The sequence below is a fragment of the Chelonoidis abingdonii genome, chromosome 3 (assembly GCF_003597395.2).
Source record: "Chelonoidis abingdonii isolate Lonesome George chromosome 3, CheloAbing_2.0, whole genome shotgun sequence".
NCBI classification, from domain to species: domain Eukaryota; kingdom Metazoa; phylum Chordata; order Testudines; family Testudinidae; genus Chelonoidis; species Chelonoidis abingdonii.
In genome coordinates this window covers 163468679-163486764 of record NC_133771.1, presented here as the reverse complement: position 1 = coordinate 163486764, position 18086 = coordinate 163468679, and the positions used below count along the sequence as shown (strand labels likewise).

Sequence of the window (18086 nt, the reverse complement as noted above, 5' to 3'; positions counted from 1 at the left end):
CCCAAGGCAGCGGGGCCCCCAAGCTCTGAGGTGGCGTGGGTATCCTGAAGCTCCCAGCTGCCATGGGTAGTGGCATACCCTGCAGCCCCCAGCTGCCAGCAGGGAACCCCCAGAGATACCAGGTGGTGGGGGATCCTGGAGTTTCTGGCCTCCACAAGTAGCCGGGGGCACCATACAGCTCCTGGCTGTCGCAGGAGGCAGGAGACCCCCGTAGGTCCTTGCTGCCATGGGCGCTGGAGGCTCCAAGCAGCTGAGGGTGAGGGGAACCCCGCAGCTCCCAGCATTTGGTGGTGGGGGTACCTCTCAGCTCAGAACTGGGGGTGAGGGGGGAACCCTGAAGCACCAAGCCCCCATGGGTGGTGAGGGCTCCCAGAGCTCTCAGCCAGGCCCCTGCAGCTGCGTAGCACCTCCTCATTTTGCAAATGCAAGTGAAATGTTAGGACACAGAATGTAATTATCCATATGGGAATTTGGCCAGGACAGTCCCATTTGGACTGATCATTGCTTTTTTGTGTGAAAGAGCCCAAAGAAGAATGTGACCTAGTCTTTCTTTCTTTTGTAGGTAGAGGGAGCATTTATCCAAGGCCTTGGGCTCTTTACGCTGGAGGAGTTGCGCTATTCCCCTGAAGGAGATTTGTATACCCGAGGGCCTGGAACGTACAAGATCCCAGCGTTTGGAGACATCCCAACAGAGTTCTATGTCTCTCTTCTCCGGGACTGTCCAAACAGCAAAGCAATTTATTCATCCAAGGTATCCTTCTGACATCCACATGCCCTCTACTAATCCTTATTTCCGTGGAAGCTGTACTTGATAACAGTGTTGTGCAAAGAGACCATATTTACAGTAATGAGAAGGTTAATGGTGTATTCGGCTTTGAAGAGATCAGAGTGTTTTGATTAGCTGTTCATCTTATAATCGGTTTGTTTGCATTCCTTCTACCAGTAATTGTTAATATGAATGATAATACCCATATTAAAAGATATAATGATGAAATGGCTAATACATTATCACCACTGCCCTGTACTGGAGAGAATCTGAACTGCTCACCTGTGTCCTAGACCCTATACTGCTAACACTAATAAAGATTCTTCTTTAGCTCAAGTAGCCTGTGCTTTCGGCGCAGGTGTTCTGAGTTCTATTCCTCCTGTTGTTCTGAAAGCTCTGAGCAGTTGTGGTACGCAGCATAGAAACCACTGTCAAGCTACAGATTTACAAAAGTGTCACTCCAACAGATTTGTTATAATTCCATTATCTTTTTTTCCCATTGGTTGCAGAGTGCATTTTTCCTTCAGGGTTGCAGGGTCCCTTGCCATAAGAGGTTAATAATTTATTGTAAATTTTCTTCAGCTGTTGCCATCGCAGATCGTCTCTGCTCTCTTTAGCTGGTCATATTGTTAGGACTGAGCGGTATGCAGCTTGACATATGACCCTAGCACAGATTCAACGAGTGTCCAGTTTACTGTCAGTTCAATGGGGCACACAAAGAGACCCCAGAACATCATTATCTGAATATTTGTTAATACCTTGTCTGTCTCCTCACTCATCTCCTTCTCCCTGGCTCCAGGGAAACGTGCTTGCAAATCAGTAAAGCTATTTGTTGTCTATTAATGTTAATCATGATCATGTTCTCATGCTGTTAGCAGGAAAGGAGGAAGGAAGTCAAGAGTAAGCTGAACAGCTAATGACCTCTGCTAGCTCCTCCTCTCCCTCCAATAAACCCACAATCTAGACTACGATGAGTCTGTTTGGGGTCAGTCTGATTCTCTCGTGTGTTCTATCTGTCCAGGCTGTTGGTGAACCTCCCCTGTTCCTGTCTGCCTCTGTGTTTTATGCCATTAAAGATGCCATCTTCGCTGCAAGGGCAGAATCTGGCCTGACAGAGCCATTCAGACTAGACAGCCCTGCCACCCCAGAGAGGATCCGCAATGCCTGCGTCGACATGTTCACCAAATTGGTACAGTATTTAGGCTGTCTCGGCTTCATAATGTTCCATGATCCGATTCAACAACACTATCCCATCCCAGGTTGTAGATGAGTCACTGTGGGGCAGATCACGTGATCAGATTCAGACATTTAATAGCGATAGCAGCTTTCTGTTTTGTGTCCAGTGGTTTGATGCTATTGAAAGAGATGCAAATCCAAACATCAGCTGCTTATGAAGAGCTTCCATTACAAGAAGGACCTCCACAAAATGTGGTATTGTGACTTCAGTATGTTAAATGGACATTATCCGCCTAATTCAGGATTCCTCTCACCCACAGAATAAAATTTCATGGCAGGGAACAGACCTTGCAAAGTTTAGTATGGATGGAAACCTTGTCTATGAATGCAGGTTTTATCTCCTTAATTTATACATTTTTCTGCTGTGCTGTAAACCCAACCCCTACATCACAGTGTTAGTGCAACAGAACTCAGTATTGACCCTGGATTTAAGCAGGAAATGAAACTGACCAGCCTATACCGAAAGCCAAGGTGGATGGGATAATACCTTTTATTGGGCCAGTTTCTGTTGGTGAGAGAGACAAGCTTTTGAGACACACACAGCTCTTCCTCAGCCCTATGTGGCTTGAAAGCTTGTTTCTCTCACCAACAGAAATTGGTTTAATAAAAGATATTACCTCTTCTACCTTGCTCGCCAATGTCCTGGGACCAACACAGCTACAACTACACTGCATGCCGTCTATACTGAGTGAAGTGTGAAAAATGTGTAGCATAAACAGTGAAAAATAGATTTTTAGAAATATTTTCATTTTTAATTTAAAGGAATGATAACAGTATTGGTACAATTTTAAAGAGAGTGTGTGTGTGTGTGTGTATAATGTATATATACAATCTTTCATACGAGGGTTTGGATTTCCTATTAAGTAACAGCCCAGTACTGAGCACAAGATACAGTGGGTATTGAAGAATCTTGTATGCAGTATAGTTGTAGCCGTGTGGGTCCCAGGATATTAGAGAGCCAATGTGGGTCAGGTAATATCTTTTATTGGACCGACTTCTCTTAGTGAGTAACTACTCTAATCATGGACTGAACAGAGACACTGGATTTATGGCTTATTACAACGATCTGTAACCCACTAACCCCTTTTTGTCCTATAACTGCAGAGGTGTTAATGGGCCACTCTGCTTTGAATGGTCCGTTTTACAATGTGTGCTAACTACTTATGCTGAATGATCTTTTCCATCTTTCATTTTGCTGTGACACTGGGATTACCTTTCCCAGACCTGAAGAAGAGCTCTGTGTGGCTCGAAAGCCTGCCTCACTCACCAACAGAAGCTGGTCCAATAAAAGATATGACCTCACCCATCTGGTCTCTCTAACTGAATAATCATGCTATTAGACCATATTGCATGTGCTGAACCTGGAGAATGGGGGAAAGGCTCCCATAAACTCTTCCTTCTATTTATCTGCATTATAGAGTTGAGAGGAAATTCTTACTGTGTACTGAAGAATCCTAAAGCAGCCACTTGGATTTCCTTGTCAGAAGACTACACTGCTTTTATTAAACAGAGATGAAGTTTTCTCAGAGTAACAGAGCTCAAAACAGCATTCTAAAAAATTTAGAAGCCAGCTCTCTGCACAGCTCTCTCTCCAATCTAATTAATAAAACAGGGGCTCAGGCTAGAACAAATTGCAACAGTGTCTCAACTTCAGCTTGCTCCCAGGCTCTACTAACCAATGTGAATAGGGCAACTCCCAGGGACTCCAGCTTACTGTAATACAAAGGCATAAATTAAATGATTCATTGGCATCTCCGTGGTGCTCCTCACCCTTATTTCTGAGTGCCTCCCAAACATTAGTGCATCTAGCAAGTCTATTGTTAACATTGTTGGTCTCCATACTAGAATGGACGAGTACCGCTAAGGCCTGCCTTTGTGCTTTCTGCTTTGATCACCATCACTGAATATTATGACCTCTCCAGTCTTCTGATCTTCTGTGGGCCTATCTTAAAGTCTTCATACGGGACCTGATCCTGCATCTGTCTCTGCCTGCGTTGACCCTGGTTCCTTGCAATACCCCATTACAGTCATTAGGAGTGTGTGCAGGTGGACCCCTGCATCTCAGTGGAGCCCCATTGACTTTAATGGGGCTTTGTGCAGGCATCTGTCCACATGCAGTCAGTTGCAAGACTGGAGCATTGGTCATTACTCAAATATAAACCCCATTGTAGTTAAGGGCAAACACTATGGGCCAAATCTTTCTTGCCTTGTTCATGCCTTACTACTTGTCTTGCGAATGAGATGAGCAGCATCCAGCTCTGTGTCAGGATATCAGGATTATGCCCAGCATATTTGTCATCCGGCCTCTGAACCAGAACTGTTGCAGTTCTCTCATTGCTAGTTACATGTGGTACAGATCCTGTATTTCAGTGGACTTCAACCATTTCGTTGGCGGGCACCAGATGAAGGACCGTGGCAGCGGTCGAGCATCTGCTGAAATGCCGCCGAATTTCAGTGGCATTTTGGCAGTGATGCCTCTTGATGATGCCACTTGTCAGTGCCAAGCGGCATCATCCAGAGGTGTTGCCTCCAAAATGCCACCGAATTTCGGCGGCATTTCAGCGGATGCTCAACCGCCGGCCAGGACGTGGGCGTTTTTAGATGGCGCCCATGGGCATTGCATTGGGGACCCCTGCTGTATTCTGTCTGATGGGGATTCTAAGCTTAGATATTCAACAGTATGAAGCCCACCTACCACAAATGGTAACAATCTGGTCAGTCTACCTACATTAAGAATTCAGTGTATGCCTCCAATTTGTTGCTGCCATCAGTCAATTTAACTTTTTGTATTCATTTTTTACAGTGTCCATCTGCCAAATCCGGGACCTTTAAGCCATGGTCTGTGAGGGTATAAATGGGAAGTTTAAGGAACAAGGTCTGTTCATGAAGATGGTTTTACCCCAGGGGACCAAAAAGAAAAACTCTGTAGCAGAAAACAAATCTGTATTCATATGTCTCATCCATTGATTCATGAAGCTCTATAATCTAATTGTTGAATCATCAATTTCAGGAGGAAAGGGTATTGATGGCAGGTTATTGCTGGGATGGAAATGTAAATGAAGAGTAAACTGATGGCTTTGCTTTCTGTGTAATTGAAAAACCTTACAAGGTTCATTTAAGTTTGTTGCAAGGATCAGAGAAATGATTACGATAAGCTTGTTTGTAAAAGCATTTATTTTTGTTAAGTATGATTATAAAACTCTGAGATGTGTAAAACTAGGGAGGACAGTCAAAATGGCCTTTTTTCCTTTTTGCACTTTGAAGTCACTGACCAGAGCTGGCATAAACAGATATTACTTCTGTTATAAGTAGATAGGTAAGGGTTAATTTTCTTTTACCTGTAAAGGGTGAACAAAGGGGGAACCAAACACCTGACCAGAGGACCAATCAGAGACCTGGATTTTTTTTAAAGTCTGGGAGGGAACTGGAAATCGGGGGTCTTTTTGTTTCTCGGCTGTGAGTAAACAAGCTTTCTTTCTAACTCCATTCTTCTTTCAGAAAATTCTACTAAACATTGTGAGTACAAAAGGAAACAAAGTAATCGGCTGTGATGTTCTTGATTTGTTTTACATGGGTTTGATTTGTGAACTGGTTTATTGGCTATCTGTTAACCAGATATTTATTCGCTATTTTTTATAAGCCATATTCCTTATTGAGTTTCTTAATGCAGTATTATTGTTCTGTATTTTCTTCTTTTTATAATAAAGTTCTTTTTAAACTTGTGGGAGTTTCTTTTCCATAGTGAGCAGAGGGAGAGGAATTCTGTGCAGGCTAGGTGGTGGGGAGGGAAAAGCCCAAGCTCTGTGTCTTACTTCCTATTTTGCTCCCAGGGCGGGAAAGGCTACGGGACAAAGGAGGGGGAATCTCTTGTATGAGCTGACTAGTTGAATTATTAGTCGCTCGGGAGCTAGATTGCCTCTCTGGTTGTATTCAAAGAGAATTAGGACCATCGCAATCCGATAACCAGAAAGGGGGGAGCTGGGGATGAGATAGAGGAGACCCAGGACTTCTGGAGTCTTGGAGGGTCCCCAAGGAAAATTTGGGGAACCCGGAGGGGCCGAAACCTGGACAACTTTGGCTGGTGGCAGCGAATAAGATCCAAGCTTGGTAATAAGCTTGGGGAGGTTCACAGAAAGCACCAGATTTGTACGCAATCAGGTCAGATTTGAAAAGTTTACCACAACTTCGTTGACCTTAAATGAGTGTTGGCCCACTTACAGCTTGTTGGAATTTGCTCTGTTTATGACATTTAAATGGCTGCTTGACTGATTCATAGATTCCAAAGCCAGAAAAAACATTGTGATCATCTAATCTGACTTCCTGTATACACGGGCCAGAGAACTTTCCAAAATGATTTCTAGAGCAAGCTTTTAGAAAAACATCCCATTTTGATTAAAAATTGTCAGTGATGGAAATCCACCATGACCCTTGGTAAATTGTTCATTCAATGCTTATTATCCTTTCTGTCAAGAATTTATGCCTTATTTCCAGTCTGAATTTTGGTCTGTCAGAAACAGATTAGAAGTTAATAGAACAGAAGTACTTTATATTTCTTTGACTGTAAAGGGTTAACAAGTTCAGTGAGCCTGGCTGTCACCTGATCAGAGAACCAATCAGGGGACAGGAATCCTTCAAATCTTGAGGGAGGGAAGTTTCTGGTGTGCTGTTTAGAATTTGGTTGTTGTTCTCTCTGGGTTCTGAGAGTGACCAGACGTGCAACCAGGTTTTCTCACAATTCTCCAATACAGGCTCTTATAAGTTTAAAATAGTAAGTACTGGGTAGAATAAGGCGAGTTAGCTTATGTTTGTTTTTTTTATGAAATGTGCATGGCTGAAAGGAGTTTAATTCTGCATTTGCTGGAAGGATGCAAAATTGTATTTTGCTGAAGGATTTTAATTTGTACTGGTATACTTAGGCTGGGAGGGTATCCCAGTGTCTTATAAGCCTCAAAACCCTGTACCTAATCATCTAGGGCTTGGCTACACTTGCAAGTTGCAGCGCTGCTGAGGGGTTACAGCACTGCAACTTACTCGTGTCCACACTTACAAGCTCAGCCAGCGCTGCAACTCCCTGCTGCAGCGCTGGCTGTACTCCTGGTCTGCTACGGGTGTAGCGAATCACGCTGGTGATGCAGCGCTGCTCATCAGGTGTGGACACTCACCAGCGCTGTTATTGGCCTCCAGGGTATTAAGAGGTATCCAGAATTCCTGTCTACAACAAACTGGAAGGTACTCCCCGGAGCTACCAAAACACAGCTGCTCTTTGCTCCAGCGAGCGAGCTGAGCCGAGGCTTTGAAGTTCACAGTGTTGCTTGAGGAGAACAAACAGCACAGCCGGGGGGGAGGGTCCGTCGGAGAAGCTGCTTATCTGGTTCTGAAGCCTTTTACATTTAAGAGTGATTGAGAGAGGGGTGGGGAAAATGGCCAGAATTGAAAGGCAGGGAGCTCACAGCTAATTTCTCTCTGTGCCAGGATTACTGTCCTCTCCAGGAAGAGTCTGGGACGGGGAGAGAGAAGGAGGGGGAAGGTGAATTTCCTCTCTGTTTAAAGATTCAAGGAGTTTGAATCGCAGTGATCTTCCAGGGAACCAGGGAGGGGAGCCTGGGAGGCAACGTTGGGGAAAGCGTTTACTTTCCTTGTGTTAAGATCCAGAGGGTCTGGGTCTTGGGGTTCCCTGGGCAAGGTTTTAGGGGGACCAGAGTGTACCAGGCACTGTAATTCCTGGTTGGTGGCAGCGCTACAGGTTCTAAGCTGGTAATTAAGCTTAGAGGAATTCATGCTGGTACCCCATCTTTTGGATGCTAAGGTTCAGAGTGGGGAATTGTACCCCGACATTGTCTAGCTTTAATTTCCAGCCATTGGATTGTATTTTACCTTTCTCTGCTAGATCGCAGAGCCCATTACTAAATGTTTGTTCCCAATGTAGATACTTACAGACTGTAATCAAGTCACCCTTAACTTCTCTTTGTTAAGCTAAATAAATTGAGTTCATTGAGCTTATCACTATAAGGCATGTTTTCTAATCATTCCTGTGGCTCGTCTCTGAACCATTTCCAATTTATCAGCAATCTTTTTGAACTGTGAGCACCAGAACTGGACATCGTATTCTAGTAGCAGTCACACCAGTGCCAAATAGAGAGGTAAAATAACCTCTCTACTCCTACACGAGATTTCCCTGTTTATGAATCCCAGGATGGCATTAACTTTTTTGGCCACAACACCATGTTGGGAGCCCATGTTTAGCTGATTATCCACCATGACCCCCAAATCTTTTTCAGGGTCACTGCTTCCCAGAATAAAATTGCCCATTCTGTAACTATAGCCTACATTCTTTGTTCCTAGGTATATACATTTACATTTATGTATAGCAAAATGCATGTTGTTTGCTTGCACGCAGTTTACCTAGTTTCTAGGCTAGACATTTAAAAATATTTATATCTAAAATTCAGCTCAAAACGTTATGGCTGAGTAACAGAATATGCCTCCGTGTTCACACACTACTTCCAATTGTAATAATTTTTGTACAAAATATGCCTTGTAAGTATTATTTGAAAACTCATAATTTGCTGATCACTATCATCCTGATAAAATACGTATGGCAACATTGTGTGTGAAGCTATAAGATTCCACTGTATAGTATTATTAACACATGTTCCAAACTGAGACTGGCAAACAGGCCTGTCTTAAACAAAGGAATGTGTACTCTACTTAATTTGCATTTAATCAATAAACAGTAAGCAGGAAGGGGAAACAAAGGAAGCTTAAATAGGTGAGGAAAAAGCAGCAAGAACATCCATCCACATAGACTTTTTGTCTTCTGGTACCCAGCTGTTTCCAGAGGGGAACTGAAACTATAAAAACAAGGGACAAACACTTCAAAACACTCTGATCTCTCTCCTTGCCCATCACATTCACTGTACCCGAAGCAACAAAGGAAACATTGGTTGAACTCTGGGAAGAGGGGTCCTGATCTTAGTGATTTGGCAAGTAAGACTGTTGAAGGCATGTGGTGAGAAAACTTTGCTTTGAATTTAATATAGTTTGTTAAGTTAGGCATGAGTTGCATTTTATCTTTATTTTTCTTGTAACCATTTCTGACTTTTATGTCGCACTTAAAATTTTGTATTCGCTTAAAATACTTTCTTTATAGCTAATAGACTTGTTTCATTGTTTTATCTGATCCAGTGTGTTTAAATTGAAGTGTCTAAATAATTGTTTGAAATAATAAGTTGACATATTATTCCTTTTAAAGAAATAACAGACTTAATGTAACTTGCAGGAGAGGGCTGGTCAGTACAAGACATACATTCCTGGGGGGAAATCTAAGACTGAAGGTGCGTTGGGGTCACCCCCAATATAACCCAGGCTGGCATGAACCAGAGTGTAATCCAAGTGCGGCTGCCAGGCTCTAGTTGCACAGAGATACTCAGGGTGTGGCTTTCATGCTGGAAGGCTGTTTACGAGTGGCCCAAGTGGGAGCTACGTCAGCAAGGCATTGTAAGGCATCCAAAGTTCCAGGGCAGGGGTGACACAGCCACATATTAGTCTGGACTGTACCCTGGTATGTCACAGGCTGTCATACAGACTGTCTGAAAAAAAGGAAATTTACTAGGGCTGTTGATTAATTGCCGTTAACTCATGATTAACTCAAAAAAATTAATAACAATTAAAAAAAATTAAGCATGATTAATCACACTGTTAAACAACAGTATTGCAATTGAAATGTATTAAATATTTTTGGATGTTTTCTACATTTTCAAATACATTGATTTCTATTACAACACAGAATACAAAGTGTGCAGTGCTCACTTTATTATGTCATTTTTTATTACAAATATTTGCACTTATACCCAGCCACAGCAACGCTGCATATATTAGTTTAATTAGCACTGTTGTTGTCGGTACCTTTGTCACATGAATGTGTATGAAATTCTGCATTAACTGGACATTATTGCAAAATAAACATTTATAAATGTTATTCTAGAAGATAGTGCATTAATAGTGGACATTTTAACAGATTTATAATGACATTTTAGTAATACCAAGCTCATATATAGCACTTTTCAACAATAGAGCTCAAAGCACTCTACACAGGAGTCAGTATGATTATCCCCATTTCACAGATGAGAAACTGAAGCACGATCATCCAGCAGGTCAGAGGCAGAGCTAGGAATAGCAATCAGGTCTCCATTAGGCCACACTGCCTCACTGTTTTGTGCTTCAATAGGACTGTGCATTTCAAAAGCTCAGTGGTTGACGCATTTATTAATTAAACTACATAATGTCCCATTGACCTCAGAAGCAGTTGAGGGCACTCAGTACCTCACAAGTAGAAAAAATCCCCATGTTGCAGTGCTGCAGTTTAGCAGATGAACAAGTTTTCATATGGGCAGCCACACACTGGTTACAAGTTCTTCTTCTTAGAGCCAATAATGAGCATAAATATCCATGTAGCTCTAGCACAATATGGTAACCTGCACTCCAGTACTCTTGGAGAGAGGTCAAACTCTTTTAAAGCCTCTCCCTAAGAGCCATTGCTTTTCACGTTCAATCAAGAAGTGCACATTATGCAGAGAGAGGTTTATAGTAGCTACTTAGCTGTGTTGTTATGAAAAGCATTTATTAAGGTAAGCGCTGATGCTTTATTCATCTCAACATGTCATGTCAAGTTGGCTGAGACAAGATAAAATATACAGTAATATATCAATAACTAGTTCATCTGTACAATATATCTGTAACCTAGCAAAGTGAAATGGTGAGCGCTTACAGAACCTACTCACTGAGATTTTTGCCCATTAAGCCTAGAACCATGAAAGGACGCACAATGCTTCCCCGAGTTCCTAGGGACAGCAGCCACTGTGCCACCTGAAGGAGCATGTCTCTCTGGGCCAGCTGGCTCTGTTGGACAATGCAGCAGCAGGGATATGAGCCATGAAAATGGAAACTGGTAATGGTAGAACAGATAGAGCAAAGCTATGGTTAGTGCAAGGCCTTCTTTAGGACATGCCAGGAATGGAAACACGGTCAGCATTTTCCCCACAGAGGGCCTCACAGTTCAGATGTTGCCTCTATTTTTTCTAGAACAAGTTGTTTTGCTTATTTTGCAGGCTCCCTTCTTGTTGGGGCATGTGTGTACGGTGGGGATATGATTACAAGCTGTAGAGGGAGACGCTTCCAACGCCCAAGGTGGGTAGAATCTGGGAAATGAAATGGGGGGGTATTCAGGGCTCCGCTGGGGCACAGAAGATTGCTGAAGGAATGATGCTGATGGAGATGCGACTGCCTGTGCTTTGTTGTGGTCTCTAAGCAAACCTGCTCCGTGAAATACTGTTTTTTCTCAAAGTTGTCTTGTCCTTAATGGGCTTTCTCATGGAAAAAGTCCTCAAGAATCATAGGAAATGCTACATCAAAATACACCTATCTATCTATCCTGTGCATTTCTAGAGCCTCCGTCACTGCAGTATTTAAACACAGGGCAATGATCAGTCTAGTTCGGTATCCTGTCTTTGACAGTGGTCTGTACTAGAGTCATCTTTGGAAGGTGTGGCCCTGCGTAGTGCACTTGGACAACTGTACTGCAATATACCATGGAAGGAGGGTTTTTCCTGACTCCAGCTGGTGATTAGCTTGAATTGTGACGCATTTGCTTTTAGAATAACAGAATCATAGAAATGTAGAACTGGAAGGGACCTCGAGAGGTCATTAAGTCCAGCCGCCTGGGCTAAGGCAGGACCAAGTAAACCTAGACCATCCCTCACAGGTGTTTTTCCAACCTGTTTTTAAAAACCTCCAATGTTGGGGGTTCCACACCCTCCTTTGGAAGCCTGTTCCAGACATTAACTACCTTTATTATTAGAAAGTTTTTCCTAATATTTAACCTAAATCTCCTTCCCTGCAGACTAAGCCCATCACTTCTTGTCCTACCTTCAGTGGACAGGAAGAACAATTTATCACCACCTTCTTTATAACACTCCTTAACATATTTGAGGACTGTCATTGGATGGCTACTCTCTGTAATTGTTCTCCTAATTACTTGCTCCCTTCAGTACTGGGGAGGTCCCAAAGCAAACTGCTAGAAAACTGGAAGGCAGCAAAGTCCCGGTCATAGAAATGGGCCAGTTGACGCCTTTGTTTGAGTGACAGCTCACTGAGTAACTGCTCTGATAGCCAGCTATAAGTGCTCCGGATCTGCGAGTCTGTGAACTCGGGCAGGTGGAAGTCCATTGGCAGCCCCATGCGACGCATTAGGTGACGCACCTCCCTGTTGAGGAAGCCAAACATCATCACATAGTCATACTGGATGAGGCATGGCCGGCACAGGCTGACCAGTGGCTTCCACTCCAGGCTGGCATTCTGGGGTCCCCTGTTTAAAATGCTCTGGATGAACTCTTTGAAAGTTAGGCCATCTGCCAGTCTCTGCATGTAAGCCGAGATGAGTCTCTGGAAAGGGTCCCTGACAAATAGCACTTTGGTGTAGGATTTCAGCATAGCCTCCATTGCTGTCAGGTTGTACTCACTGAGTCGCTTCTGTAGACCATGCTGCTGGGGCTGGTGAACTGGCACCTCCAGTGTCACATCTGCTTTCTCTTCTAGCACCTCCAAAAGCCATTCCCAGATTTCCAGCCCAATTGCTGGCACTTGGCAATACAGGAAATCCAGCTTGGTGCTCACTGCGATCCTTGAAAGCACCTCGGCTGCTTGTTGCTGGCTGGCTGGAAGCTTGGTGACTTTAGCAGTTTTGCTGCAGAAGGACCTTAATGTCTTTTTCCTGAGCTGTTGAACGTGGAGGAGGGTGTCCAATGTCAAAGGTAAATCATCCTTCATGTCTGCTTCCAGATCATCTGCAAAACAGCATTTGGATACTGGGCATTATTCCCACAAGACAGCTACAAAAGGAAACCTAGGGCAACATTCTCCACCCATACCAGTGCTGCAGGATTCTACACTAAGGTGTGGGACAGGCAATGTAAGCAACACAGTGTCTCCGTGGACACTGAATCGACCTAACCACATTGACTTAAGTGCTACGCCACTCACGGAGGTGGAGTTATAAAGTTGGTGTAGTGGGCGACTTACAGTGGCGGAAGAGACATTTTAATGTAGATGCTCACAGAGTTGGGTAGACATAAGCTTGAAGAAGAAAACTCTATACTTCATTAGACATCTTTATCTTAACTGCAAAGCATCATGGGAATCCTGCTCTGAGGTAAGCCTTAGGCTGAGAAAGATTTTATCTTAAGTGTCAACATGAATAACAATCTGGATTTGTCCTAAAAAAGTTTTGCCTGTGTAAGGATTCCAGGTTTTAGTTGAGATGGGTTTAATAACTAGCAAAAATAGTAAGACACATTATAAAAACCATAGCAATGGTAAGTTGATTTGTGAGTTAGAACATACTCATCCCATGATAAACTCTTTTGAGTTGATTATTAATATCAGAACAGATTATGGACTCAGGATCTATCAAATCTTTCATATTTATCTATGTTAAATCATGAGATATTAATTAAAGACGAGGTAACATTTCTGAAAGTGGCTTAGGAGCTTGTCATTTAAAAAAAAAAGAACAAGGCTCCTAAATTCCGCCTCAAATGACTTAAGCTCCTAAGTCACTTAGGCACTTTTGAAACTATTACTGCAATCATTTTCTTTAAAAAAGCAACTGCCCAGTCCTTTTTTGTGATGATTGCTTTTAATTTGGCAAATTTTAATTTCACTCCTTACTTTTTCTAATTTGATTTCTAAAATGAAGGGGACTCCACCAGCTTAAAACTCACACTAATGCTGGAGTGCTAGGTATGTTTTCCTTACCATTGTTACAGGTAACTCATATGGAAGGCTTCTGATTTTCAGTTTTAACTGATAAGCATTGATAAAACACATCTAATTTAAAAAAAGAAAGAAAGGAAGAAAATGGTGTTTATCCAATAAACACTGGAAAAACACCAGAAATGGTTACTTTTATCTAAGGGTTTAGCTACACAGAGCAATAATACGAACCTCGGGGGTGTAATTTCTACAGCACATGAACACATTGTGTATTATTTGGCTCATGTAGACTCTGCTGTTGTGCACTAAAGGTTTCCGACTCCAATTTGACATAGTGCTGTTTGAAACAGTAACAATACTATATTAGAGCACAGTAGGGAACATTACAAAGAAATGACTCATTCCAGTATGTACGACACATAATGACTACGATATACATTACTCATTACAGTATATACAAAGAGAGAGCCTCAATCCCCCCTGATTTTTGGACACCTACATACAACTCAAAAATTGCTAAAAATAAAGCCTGAACAATGACACTAATAACCGCCCCCCAAAACCAGTAGCCCTCCTCATATGTCTATTCTAGCTAGAAGAGACTAGAGAAAAAGACTTAGTCTCTATTTTGTCAGTTGTTCCTATGTGCATCTGGCAGCTCTTAGGGGACAGACAATTTCCCCTGGGTAGTTGGATAGTTTGCCAATTCCAGTGTTATTTGGGCGGATCTTTCATAAGGTAACAGGGAAGTGAAAACACTTTAAAACTAGGAAAGACCCATTGGAAAGACAGGGAGCAAGGGATTCAGGGACACAATTGGTGTCTGGAATTATTTGTAACTTCTTTTGACTGACTACATTTCGAACGGATGCTGTCTGCTGAATTTAGTGCTGGATTGACAGCTCTGGAAGAAAGAATTCATCTCTTCATCCACTGACGAGGTATGAAGTACAGAAGAAGTGCAATCTTTTCCCCACCCTCCCACATTGTCCCACCAATATTCTTCCATTTGACTGGAAGCTATGGAGCCTGATCCTCCATCCTCCTCCACTGTGTGCAGTCATCTACCCCAGTGCAAAGTGGATTTTCAATATGATCACACAGGAATGCTAGTGTTTAATCTCCACACTGCTCTCATCATGTACTGGTATAAATGACTGTACAAGGAGGAGTGCAGCAAAGAAACAGGCTCCTGAGGTACAGGGCTGGAAGGGGGTAGTTCAGTCTTTGTGGCCTAGTCAGTCCCTGGCATCTCTGCTGATGACAAGGGGCCAATCATGCCAGTTGTGGGGGGTGTCTTTCATGATGTGGACATTTGTCCACTGAGAACTGGACAGGAAACCACCAGTTCATTTCACAAAAGCCATAAAAGAGCTGCCGGCTGGTAACAAATTTCAGTCATCATCGAACTGGGCAGATTGGGGTGTTTAAAGGACAATAGAAAATAATGTTCAAAGCTTTTCTGACCTGTCCTGCATCACTGTGAACAGGCAAACATTACCTCTTCGCTGTGGAGGATGACTCCTGAGAAAATGCCCCCACCACAAGAGGGAAAGGCAGCAAAGCAGAGCCAAGGTGAGCAGGCGAAGGAGGAACCGCATCTTGGGCAGATCTGAGCTGCCCCACCAGGAGCGGACAATGACAGCCAAGAGCAGGCATGGGCCCGACATAAAGGCAAAAGAACATTTCTCTGTGTGTTTACTCAGGAGCAGGGTTAAAGTACTGTTTGTCGAACAGCGCAGCTCACAGATAGCTGTCCCCAGTGTCAGAGAAACCTCTGGGGGAAAACAATTCCCACAGGAAGGTTACACAGTGGAGTCTCCTACCTGTGTCTATCTTTAGCCGGCTGCTGTCTCTTGTCTTCTACATAGACTGTAAACTCTTTGCCCCCTGAACTGTCTTTTTGTACATTGCCTAACACAGTGGGGTCCTGGTCTCTGACTAGGGCTCCTAAGCACTCTGGTAATACAAATAATAGTATACAAGCAGATATAGCGCCATCAAACCAAGGAAATGACCTCGTAATGGAAGTTAGGCAAGGGGTGGGCCTGTCTGGTCCCCCCTGTGGATCATTCTGAGGCACTCTGCTCAATAGCTTTTGTTTTGTTTTTCACCTAGCAATGTTATCATTATTTGTCCTACTGTGGCATCTAGGGCGGCAGTGCTCAACCAGGAGTCCACAGGGTTCTCCTTACCCTCTGAGGATAGGACAAGAAGCAATGGGCTTAAACTGCAGCAAGTGAGCTTTAGGTCGGATATTAAGAAAAACTTCCTAATTGCCAGGGTGATTAGGCACTGGAATAAATTGCCTAGGGAGGTTGTGGAATCTCTGTCATTGGAAATTGCCTAGGGAGGTTATACAAACACCTGACAGAGATGGTCTAGATAATACTTAGTAGTCCTGCTATGAGTGCAGTGGACTGGACTAGATGTCCTTTCGAGGTCCCTTCCAGTCCTATGATTAGCTCCGGCCCAATTTGATGGTGCCTGATGAATCTTTATGTTAACAAAGCCTGTAAAAATCAGTATTTTTTAACCTTCTCTTTATGCAGAGATGTGCTCCTTGCCAGGGGCTTCCATCCATGGCATATAGCCCTGCAGCCATGTTGCCTCCTGGGAGAGGCTCAGCCATGCTGACAAGTTTTCAGCTCAGGGAGGCACTCTTCCATGGGAAGGAATTGGTTGCAGCATAGCTTAGTTAGCCTCTGTACCCAATGAGTCCATGCTACTTAAAGGCAGGAAAAAGGGGCTACTTTCTATTAGCTAGGGAAGGGAGGGAGCTCGAGACTGATAGCAAAATGTCCTATGCAGTGATTGGTGTGCCGGGTTGTGTGGCTGTTATGGAACTAAGCAGCCTGGTAGCAAGTCTGTGGGAGGGATATTTTTGTGTGTAAAAGCGTTTTGTTACACAAGAACCGCGTAGAAATATGAAGCTGAAACCCAGAGAGCATTTTGCTTACTCTGCTCTCCTGTGAAGGAATGGTGAACATTCATGCCAGCTGCACAGAACCTGCACTGAACCTTCCCTATCTTGTATGTTTCCTCGTAATTTCTACAGGCAGTTAAGCTCTATATTTCCACCAGAGGGGGCTCCAGACAAGAGAAATTATTGCAGATTCTTCTGAGCGCCTGCTGGAGAACAGAGAATAGAATGTGGTTATTTATAACACAGCCTCTTTCCTGCTGCAACATAAATAAATATTTAGGTTAGATGAGTTTGTAGTAATGGCTGTGGGTGTAGAAGCCAGCTGGGTCTCAATGAGCTCATGGGGTTCAGATGGGAATCTTGGGCACTTGCTGAGAAATGTCATTGGCAACATTCTTTTGGGACAGTATGCTAGTGTTACAGAGGAAGCCAGGCAGTCAGCACCTGTCATGGTACAATACCCCACTCTGAACCTTAGTGTCCAAAAGATGGGATACCAGCATGAATTCCTCTAAGCTTGATTACCAGCTTAGAACCTGTAGCGCTGCCACCAACCAGGAATTACAGTGCCTGGAACACTCTGGTCCCCCCAAAATCTTGCCCGGGGAACCCCAAGATCCAGATCCTCTGGATCTTAACACAAGGAAAGTAAACCCTTTCCCCAACCGTTGTCTCTCCCAGGCTTCCCCTCCCTGGGTTACCTGGAAGATCACTCTGATTCAAACTCATTGAATCACAAAACAGAGAGGAAATGCACCTTCCCCCCTCCTTCTCTTCCCCCTCCCAGACTCTTCTGAGAGAGACAATATCCTGGCACAGAGAGAAATTAGCCTGTCTCTCCCCCTTCCCTCCTTTCTCCCACCAATTCCCTGGTGAATCCAGACCCCGTCCCCTGGGTCTCACACCAGAATAGAAAAAAACAATCAGGTTCTTAAACAAGAAAAGCTTTAATTAAAGAGAGAAAAACAGTAAAAATATCTTTGTAAATTTAAAATGGAATAGGTACAGGGTTTTTTAGCTATAGGCACTGGAATACCCTCCCAGCCTAAGTATTCAAGTACAAATTAAAATCCTTCAGCAAAAATACAAATTTGAACTCCTTCCAGCCAATACACAGTTAAACTCCTTCCAGCCAAATGTACATTTGCAAATAAAGAAAAGCCTAACTCACTTTATCTATCTAGTACTCACTATTTGAACTTATAAGAAACCTGTATCAGGGAGATTGGAGAGAAACCTGGTTGCACGTCTGGTCCCTTGAGCCCCAGAGTGAACAACAACCAACTTCTAACAGCACACACAGAACTTTCTCCCTTCAAGATTTGAAAATATCCTGTCTCCTGATTGGTCCTCTGGTCAGGTGACAGCCAGGCTTACTGAACTTGTTAA

The 18086-nt window shown here is 43.3% G+C and overlaps 2 protein-coding genes and 1 long non-coding RNA gene across 3 annotated transcripts in view; 2 read left to right on the top strand and 1 right to left on the bottom strand.

Annotated features, from left to right (window-relative positions):
* The window catches only part of XDH (xanthine dehydrogenase), an 81444-nt gene extending 76499 nt beyond the window's left edge, over window positions 1-4945 (top strand). The window contains 3 exon segments of the mRNA XM_032798233.2: window positions 563-751; window positions 1788-1955; window positions 4806-4945. Coding sequence (XP_032654124.2) covers window positions 563-751; window positions 1788-1955; window positions 4806-4856 — 408 coding nt within the window. The 3' untranslated portion in view covers window positions 4857-4945.
* Window positions 4946-6421: 1476 nt separating this feature from the next.
* Window positions 6422-9182, top strand: LOC142046606 (uncharacterized). Its single transcript, XR_012655608.1, has 2 exons — window positions 6422-6508; window positions 7845-9182. It is a non-coding gene; the product is annotated as an uncharacterized LOC142046606 (long non-coding RNA).
* Window positions 9183-12031: 2849 nt separating this feature from the next.
* On the bottom strand, window positions 12032-12826 carry LOC142046634 (carbohydrate sulfotransferase 9-like). Its single transcript, XM_075064583.1, has one exon. It carries the CDS (start codon window positions 12824-12826, stop codon window positions 12032-12034), a length of 795 nt encoding a protein of 264 aa, XP_074920684.1.
* Window positions 12827-18086: the final 5260 nt, after the last annotated feature.

What these genes read in the sequence shown, in the direction of transcription:
- LOC142046634 (XM_075064583.1), bottom strand. Translation starts at nt 12,826, where the DNA reads ATGAAGGATGATTTACCTTTGACATTGGACACCCTCCTCCACGTTCAA.